Source organism: Gymnoscopelus microlampas, assembly GCF_963454915.1.
Source record: "Gymnoscopelus microlampas genome assembly, chromosome: 2".
In the NCBI taxonomy this organism is placed as follows: Eukaryota; Metazoa; Chordata; class Actinopteri; order Myctophiformes; family Myctophidae; genus Gymnoscopelus; species Gymnoscopelus microlampas.
In genome coordinates, this window is record NC_139939.1 from 49,270,694 (window position 1) to 49,280,706 (window position 10,013).

At 41.0% G+C, this 10,013-nt stretch overlaps 1 protein-coding gene across 1 annotated transcript; it reads left to right on the forward strand.

The window, feature by feature from the left end:
- Positions 1 to 1,383: 1,383 nt before the first annotated feature.
- casp3a (caspase 3, apoptosis-related cysteine peptidase a) lies at positions 1,384 to 9,519 on the forward strand. The gene is made up of 6 exons (XM_084042803.1): positions 1,384 to 1,579; positions 2,672 to 2,814; positions 4,129 to 4,257; positions 5,070 to 5,245; positions 5,407 to 5,518; positions 7,479 to 9,519. Exons 1-6 carry the CDS (start codon positions 1,518 to 1,520, stop codon positions 7,706 to 7,708), a joined length of 852 nt encoding a protein of 283 aa, XP_083898929.1. The 5' UTR covers positions 1,384 to 1,517; the 3' UTR covers positions 7,709 to 9,519.
- The last annotated feature ends 494 nt before the right edge of the window (positions 9,520 to 10,013 follow it).

A 10,013-nucleotide genomic window follows, 5' to 3' on the forward strand; every position in this document is an offset into this window, starting at 1 on the left:
GATAGTCTTGTCTGATATAGAACCTGACACTTTTGATAGTGGAGACTGACAACGTCTGTTTCGTGACTGGCAGTGAACTGTACCAATGGAACTTGCAGCATAACCAATACAATGGTCCAATAGCCTACCCACACCACTGTTGAAAACATGGTCAAATGCAATAGCCTAGTTATCATAGTGATGGGATATTTAGATAGCCTACCTGCAGCTGGTTACTGACAGAGGCCTTGACACTTATCAGAACAGTATCCTACCAGCTCAGTGGCCTTGTGGTTTGAGTGTCCGCCCTGGGACTGGGAGGTCGGCGTTCAATCCCCGGCCGGGTCATACCAAAGACTCTAATAATGGGACCCAGTGCCTCCCTGCTTGGCACTCGATCAGCATCAAGGGTTGGATTGGGGTATGTCCCTGCGACATACTAGCGTCATGTCCAGGGGGTGTACACCATAGACTGGGGTGTACACTTGTACATCAAGCTGCCTCACGCTAAGGAAACAGGAGATAGGCTCCTGCCCTATGGGCCTCAGGTCTCGGCAAGGCTTACTTACTTATTATTATCCTACTTACAGTAGCAGAGGGTGTCTTCAATATTAAGGAGCTTGATTGCATTGACATTGCATTGTCAGTCAGTTCAGTCTCCGGATAAGTGACCCCCTTGAGGGGGTTCCAAATGGACCCCCCTTAAGACCAGTTTGCACCAATGCAACTAGTCGTAACTCTTTGCAACAAAACAGTTTTAAGGTCAGACTGCACCAAAGCAACTCCTTGTAACTGCCATGGGGGATAATGGTTGCAAGTATTTGCAAGTAGTTGCATATTACAAGGAGTTGCATTGGTGCGGTCTGGCCTTTAGTCTCGCAGGCCTGTAACTCTGACAGTGAGTGTACAAATGGAACCAAATGGACCCGGGTCCATTTGGTTCCATTTGTACACTCAAAGATCAGGGGGTCCTTGACATTAAGGGAACCACTGAACCCCAGTATGGTCAGTCAGTCTCTCAAATGACAGTCTAGTGCAGTGGTTCTCAAAGTGGGGTCCGGGGACCCCCAGGGGACCTTGAAGGGGTTCTAAGTTGTCCCCAGCCAAATTATTAATACGGAACCAAATGGATTATGGACCCCTAAGGTTCTGTAACTCTGAGAGTGTACAAATGTTTGTTTACACCCTCAGAGTTACATTAACACTGATGATACTGCAGTGTAGATTGGGGGGTCCCAGAGATAAAAATGTAACTCAATTTGGAGGTCCTTGACATGAAAAAGTTTGAGAACCACTGGTCTTAGCTTGGGGTTGAAAACAAGCGCTCCTTTTTGTCGTAACGTAACCCCGCCTGTGACTCAGCGGTGACGTCATCACGTGTTTACTCCAGTGTGTGTGTGTGGATCATGTGTCCGGATGGAAGCGACGACACGACATAACAGACAACAAAGAGTTACTAGAGGAACACACACAGTACTTTAGCTCTAATAATAACTGCATTATTTAACGCTATAGTTTAATTTAGCTTAATTATAATCATGTCAAACGGCTGCAGAACTGGAGAAGACCAAGCAGATGCGAGGCGAGGCGATGGACAAGAGTAAGTTGATTTATCTTTGTTGTTATGCCGCTAGATTGTTTAGTCGTTTGCCGAAAATAGCAGATCTACAAGCCCACCAAGCATTGAGGACGCGACGTGTTGTGAGCTTGTAGATCTGTTAAGTACGTGTTATCTAACTAACGCCTGCTGCGAGACCAAGATAAGGTCCGTCTATTCTCTTGCATTCGTTTCCCGATTCCAAACCCACACTGTACACTAAATATTGCATGCTGCTATGCTACGTTAGCTTTATTAATACATTATTCATCTCCCCAGACACATGTTTTATGAAGATTAGATTTTTAGTTTTTTTTAACACACATTGCACTACTTGAACATCTAGTGCATCAGCCAGTGATGTAAAGTAACAAAGTATATCTACTCAAGTACTGTTCATTTTGAGTTGATGTTTTTCTTTACTTGAGTATTTCCAATTTTCAATACTTTTACTTCTACTCCACTACATCTCAGAGGCAAATATTTGACTTGTACTCCACTACAATTATTTGAACACGTTATTTACTAGTTACTTTGTAGATTTAGATTACTACAAAACATACATCAACCACTTCAGCCCTATATATATATATATATATATATATATATATATATATATATATATATATATATATATACTTTGCCTATTTGATAATAGCAGATCTACAAGCTCACAACACGTTGTGAGCTTGTAGATCTGCCATTTTTATACAAGGATTTTTATACATTTGAAAACTTGTGAAATGGGACCTTCTGCTGATGAGTACTTTTACCATAGCAGCTCGCCCATTATGGTTTGAGTTCCAACCCTTGTAACTTGAAACCTTCTCACACTCTCTGATCCCTCTAACGTTACCCACAATCTATGAACACTTTCAGTGTTAGACATGACTTGGTCTGATCTGGTCTGTCATTTGGCCCAAAATACGTACTGTGGACAATGAAAGTGGAACTCTGATAAATAGCCATTTTTGTACAGTATGTTCTCTAGTTTGTATTTACTTTTACATGTAATCATGGTGAAGATTTACGAGACACTGCAAAATCACTGTTGATCTCTTGATTAAGGCATGGTTGTGATGTGTTTTCCTTCAGATCAACAGAGCCTGCTTCGTCTAACTCTGCGGCAATGGAAGTGGATGCCAAGCCCAAGTCTCGCAGCTTCAGATATAGCCTCCAACACCCCAGCATTGGCCAGTGTGTCATCATCAACAATAAGAACTTTGATAGGAGAACAGGTAACTTGTTTTAGCTAGATAATCTTTGCTGATTTGAAATCGGTGGACGTCTTTACGATCAGCTTCTGCAGTGGGACCAAAAGTTTGGATTCACCTAGCTCCAATCGGAACCTCTCCCTCCGCTGTAAAGCTCAGAGATGAGGTTCCACGCATCTGCGAATATTTTTCACTATGCATGATCCTTACCCTTTTCCGCACATCGTATCCAAAAAGTAAAGGTCGACCTCCCTGCTCTCAGATGTTTTAACTTTTAGCGGAAAGGAAAATCTAACTGACGGGTTGAAACAAGCGTTTAAATCACTTGAAATGCCTGTGGCCAGTCAACCCCCGTCCGCATGCTTAGTACTGCTCCCGTAAGATTGCATTTGGAAAACATAGCCACAGGCTGACATTTTAAGCGATTTACAACCCGCGATTTGCACACGCTTGTTTCAACCCGTCGAGAGTTTTTGCCTCTTTCTCAGGCCAAGGCCGAAGGGTATCCATGATTTCTTTGGTTCTCGGACACTGTTCGTCCGTTTGAATTGCCATTTGGCTCTGCACAACTCAGGGTTAGACTGTATGAGAAACGCATGCCGAGTTTGAGACCAGATTCCGAAAATGTTATGTGGTCTAGTACAGTGGTTGGTTAGAGTCTGACTTGTTCTTTATGTAGTAATCCACCGGAACATCTTGCAATACACATTTTGAGAAATAAGTAAAAGTCTAGTGGTGTTCTGCTTTTTAGCCTTTATTTCCGCCAAACCGGAACCGCAACTTCCGGAAAGAGGAATTTCCTTTTCCAGTAGGCGTGGCCTAGACCGCATCACACGGGCCATTTGTAACGAATACCAGGCTTTCCTCCGAGGTGGAAAGACTGGTGATGCGAGTTTAGGTGGCCACTGAGCAGCTTGGATGACTCGCTCAAAGTGGCTTGCTCAAAGGTCGGTAAACAAAAGTGGATATTGCTCATTCACTTCCCTGCCCAGATTTTTCCTACTGGTCCGGGGGATTGAACTGGCAACCTTCTGGCCACAAGAAGGTCCCTCTGACCTTTAGGCTGCTCCCTGTTGAGAAATTGGCCTTAAATACAACATATTAAATGTAATGATTACATACCATGTTACAGACTATCCAGTCAAAACAAAGTAAGTAATAATTTAGTATAATAATTATATAATAATAATATTCAGATTGTTAACACATAAGGCCAAGGATGAATACCATCCTCACTCATCCTTAGTACACATAAGGCACTTGCATAACAATGAACTGAGAAATGATTCCACGTCTCCCAAGAAACAAACCAGTGTTCCCCCTTGTCATTGTCAAAAGGTATGAATCAACGGAATGGGACGGATGTGGATGCAGCCAACGTCATGAAGGTGTTTGGAAAACTGGGTTATGGTGTGAAGGTGTTCACTGACCAGTCTGTTGACCAGATCAAACACGTTTTGACTACCAGTAAGTACTAATAAAGTGGTTATTATTCTTGTCTTGTAGATGCCTACTATGCCTACTATGACATCACATTCTAAACTTGGCTCTGAAGTTACATTCGTGGACTGCATCCGTCTTTGCATTGCTGTACAAAGGCAAAGATCAATAGCCTGTAACGACTGATCTTTGCATTTGAAACAAGAGATTATTTCCTTTTTACAGAGAAGCAATGGCAGATGCAGTCTTACCATAGTCACTTGTCACATAATGTTTGCAGAGGGGTATTGGAGTAGTTGCAAGTGACTCACTATCATGTTGGTAGAGTGCTAACAAAAAAATCACACCCTGTGTGAAGGTAGCGGCGCCTTTGATACATTTTGTCATCGATATGTGTTTATAATGTGTTTATAGCCATGTGTCACGTGAAGCTTGACCAATCACTTTGTTGACGGGTCTGACCAATCACTTTGTTGACGGGTCTGACCAATCAGAACGTTGACGGGTCTGACCAATCAGAACGTTGACTGGTCTGACCAATCAGAACGTTGACGGGTCTGACCAATCAGAACGTTGACGGTGAACACGGACAAAGTCAGGTATAGTGCAGGATCCGCTGCCGCTAAAAATGATTCCTTTTTATAGTGTAATTTAAACTCTGTACCATCGTACTGTACATAAATGAAGTACTGAAAACATTGAAATCTCTCCTTTTTGTTGTCCCTTTGCCAACATGGCAGCATGTGCCTCATAGCACTGATAACCCTGGAACTCTCATAGAACTCTGTCAAAAAAATAATAAAATGAAATACAAAAAACGAATGTTCTCTCCTCGTCAGTTTCAAAGGCAGATCACAGTGGTTCATCATCATTTGTGTGCGTTATGTTGAGTCATGGAGACGAAGGTGTGTTCTACGGTACCGATGGCCCAGTAGAACTCAGGAGCCTCACATCACTGTTCAGAGGAGACCGCTGCGAATCACTGGTGGGGAAGCCCAAAATGTTCTTCATCCAGGTAATGCAAATCTCCTTTCTTCAAATTTGCATTTGAGAGAATGTTTCATTATTGTCATTATTATCATTATCTTCTTCATCGTAGTGATACCACCAATGCAAAGGGATAATTTTGGACCTATACCTGCCTCATGTTTTGTGTGTTTGTGTGTTGTTTTGTAGGCTTGCCGGGGAACAGAGCTAGACCCAGGTATTGAGACAGATAGTGGAGCAGATGACACGACCAAGATTCCAGTGGAGGCAGACTTCCTCTATGGCTACTCCACAGTCCCGGGTATGGAGTTGTTTGTCTTAAGGTTTGGGTGGTATTAGTGGTAAAGGTCTTTACACAATGGGAGCGTGATGAATAAACGAGCAGAAAATGCGTTTTTTTTTGTTGTTGCATCAAACTGTTCGTATAGTTGATGTCTCATTCATACACATCAAACTCGTTTAAAAATAAAAAACATAATTATGCATTATTGCCGCATAATATTTGTGTGTGACTGTACTCATGACACAAACACCAGTTAAAGAACAATTATTTTCGGGTCAAATTAATTGCACTGGAAAACAAACCGCTCCTGTGTGTATGGTTCTTAATACGGTAACCTGATGTGCATGAAAATAACAGCAGTATCCATGTCACCACCGCCATAAAATAATGATGTGGTGCACATGGAGATACTTGTGCTGCACAGTAAAATCATCAGTGTTCATTTAACCAAATGGACCATTTGGTTACATTTTCACACTCTCAAGAGTTTCAACTGGTTAAATTAACAGTACGATTTTACTTTGTGAATACTCGATACAAGACTTGGTGATCTGAAGTTGAGCCCAGACAGTTATTTTTAGCTGGCATGGATGGTGCCTACAACACACGGGATCATTGGCAGAGAGTTGATTATACTGCATTCTCACACAGCAGAATGTTGAGGGAGGAGGTGAGAATGCGTTGTGGCACCGGGCAGGATCAGCACCATGGACAGTGGTCGTGACAATACCTAGGTGTGCAGGCCTAGGTATTCTAACTTATTTCATTGTTTGCTGTTCCTTTCACAAGGCTAAAAGAAGGTTCAGTAGAGAGTGTGCTGGAAATCTGAATGGGGACTCAGTCAAACAAGACAACAGGTCATAGTTTAGAAGAATGAGCGATTATATTTTTGATATCAAAAGGAGTGCAGAACTTACTATTCAGCAGCACAGCATCGCATTGGAAAACAACCACAATTGAACTCCAAGCTCACACTGACTGTCTGTGACTTATATACACATGGTACCAAATGGCTTCTCAGCATCAAAGGCACAATGGTTTCAATATATTGTAATCCCACCTCCAACTTCCAACCGTTTGATAAACATAGATAAACACACGAAAGACTGGTCTTCATTTGTATCACACATGGCAATAACACCTATCTCTCAACTCTTCCTGCCCCACCCATACAGGCAACTGCATATAGACAGAAGGCTACATTTAATTGCAAATACCACAAAGGTGCCAGCCAGCCTAAAGCAGGGTGGGGCCCCACAGCACAAATTTACCTGATCAAATACCTTTGGCAATGGGACGTTGACAGCCTAAAACAGGGTGGGGACCCACAGCACAAATTTACCTGATCAAATATCTTTGGCAAGGGGAGGTTGACATTGACTAACATAACCTTAGTCATTGAACTTCTTGCATTTAGCCACTGTAGGCCTACTGAAGGTGAAATCGTAGGCCTATGCTAATTTAGTACTATAGCCTACATTTTGTGATTTTAAGACCATGTGTGTTTATATCCTACAGGGGTTAGCAGTTTAGCAGCTCCAGCCTTGGCTTTTAGCAGCCAAGGCTGGAGAGATCTACCACTGCCAAACTGTGAAACCACCACTGCTTTTATATCTTATTATAGGACGCTAGTTAGAATAACATGCAAACATGAATAAGTCAATAATTTGATATAAAAAACCTATCCTAACCTAGAATAAGTCAATAGTTTAATATATCAATAACGGCAGCATACATTCTTTAAAAAAGTGTGATGCACATACAAAAATATTTTTGGGGATGACATTATTTACTTGCAACATTATTTTACAAGGAAAATACATTTGCTTTCCCATTATGTGTGAACAATCATTCTTTGCATTGCCACTTTTTAAAGAGTCAATGCTGGCATCTGTCTGCATGGCAGAAATTTTCTATTTGACCAATAAAGAATGGTTCAGTCAATTAATGTCGTCCTGTCCCATATCTCTCTCTACAGGCTACTACTCCTGGAGGAACACAATGACTGGGTCTTGGTTCATCGAGTCGCTCTGCGAGATGCTCAGCAAATATAGCAGTGAGTTGGAGCTCCTGCACATCATGACACGGGTCAACCACAAGGTGGCAGTGGAGTACGAGTCATCCTCCCACTCACCAGGATTCGACGCCAAGAAGCAGATACCGTGCATCGTGTCGATGTTGACCAAAGAGATGTACTTCACCCCTTGATGCCACCTCCTCCGAAAGATGACACAAGCCTCCCTCATCTTCAAGGTTTAGGGGTCTACAGGCTTTAGGATATATGTTGGTGTTTTTGCGGTATTTGTTGTTTGGGAATACGTTTAGTTTACATTTCTAATGGAGACTCGCTTTTTGAGACTTAAGTTAAAACTTTCACTGTAGTGTGTGTGTTGTGGTAAATCTGATTCCAAGTGTTTTTTACCACTAAGCACATCTTTTTTTAATATTTCACAGTTTCACAAGTTTTCAGGTAAATTCACATGACTGGGAGAAGGCTAGACATAGTTATTGTTAGTGGTGAACTCAGACCATCAGGGATATCCAAACTGTGGTTATTGCAACAAGTGCACTATTACAATCAAGCTCAAGTAGTGAAACTGATCAAAATCATCCGGTGACTTCATGGATGTCATGGTACTACAGAGGGGAGCTGGGTACATTTTAATGCAGAAGATAAAATAGTCCCACAGTTGTCTGATTTCATCCTGTAGTGTAGAACATGGCTATGTCATAAAATCATGATGGCCTACTTGCTTCCCCAGTTCCAGCAGTTGTTCAGGGTAAAATACTTCTTTTACAAAACAAATTCTGTTACAAAGCATGTGCGTGTGTTAAAATAAAACCCACAATCGATATATTTTACGTAGCTTGGTAAAACTGTTTGAAGGAATTCATGCACGATCCCATTCTTTTTACACACTTGCTCTCGGTATGCTGTGTTATTGTCAACAATTACTTGAAAACTAAAGTAGGCTATGTATGTGCTTTTATATGTGGTGGTGGTGATCATCATTCATCAGTGTGATGATGCTCCAGTCAAATATTCCCTGAATTCAGCTGATAATGGAGTTGACCAAATTCAGAATTGGTAACTACTCCAACAATCATGTATTCTGGCAATTGACCAGTTGGTGGGACTATGGTGGCACTAATGTTCACAGTTCTTGTTTTGTTTTGTTTGTTTTTTGAAAAGGTCAGTTCAGGTGCAGTCCTTTACACATGGGACTGTCTAATCAATCTGTGCCTGCCCACCCCGTGCCTCTAGTTTAATGTCTGTAAGTCAAAGAGGGTGCAGACCATAGGGTGCTGACTTGAGCCACTATGGTCGAGTGGACCATTTTACTTTGTGATGTGTATGAGGATCTTTGCGATGCTGTAATATTGGATGCATTTTTAATCCGTTATTCATACATGAATAGCGGCTTTTCACAGATAGTTACAGTTTCTATTTGTTCACTGGTCAATAACTGGTGCTCTTTCATCATAATACAGTACAGTTGGTTTGTGTTAAATGAAATCTTGACTACTTTTACAGTGTCAGTCATGTCCTTTAGTTATCAGCAGCAAAGTGGTGTATTCATTAAGGAAATTGCATTGCTCTCTCTTTGGAGAGAGTAGTGTCTTGCACTGCTTCACCTCCACTGTTTGGTCGTCCAGTGACTCAGCAGGCATTTGTCTCTTACATTCTCTTACCTTACCACTATTTAGATACATAAGAGAAATATGCTGTGTGAATATGGTCAATGTTGTGTCCTGTACTGCTGTGTACCTGTCTTGATTGGGAGATGTAGGCCTGAGTCTCCACATTTTTGTAGCCATGTCATACATTTTTATTCAATGTAGCCTCACTCTTTATCAGCTGTGTACAGTGTATGGCAGAGGGCTTTTTTCCGAGGTAATTCAGAATGAATTGAGACCACTTTTCATTTATTTTCAAACTGTTCAGCATAGGCATGAGATGACAATGACATAAGTACATTATATTAAACCAGCATTTAAGCTGCAGGGTTTGATGTACATTTAGGCTTTTTTTGTTTGTTTTGACTTGTAATTGACTTTTAAGTGTCCTTCACTATTTACAGTGACCAAACCCTATGATTTTATAAGACACTGTTGAGTAACATTAGATACATTCAGTATTGTGAGATTCAATACATACAAACAGTTCACTACATAGATGGAAATATCCAATAATTCACAATATACAATACAATTGTATACATATGTATAAAATATATTTATTCATGCTTTTCCATCTAGCCAAAACAAAACAAATGGTCCCATTACCCAGTTTTCAAATGTATAAAACACTTTTGAAAATAGCAGATCTACAAGCTCACATCACATCAACACATTGTGAGCTTATAGATCGGCTTTTTTTTCAAATGACCAACATAGGGGGGAAGTGGTTAATGTATGTTGTGTAATATCAAAATCTACAAAGTAACTAGAAGCCTAACTAAAGTTTTAAAATGAGTGTGGTGTAAGTATAATATTTGACTCTGAGATGTAG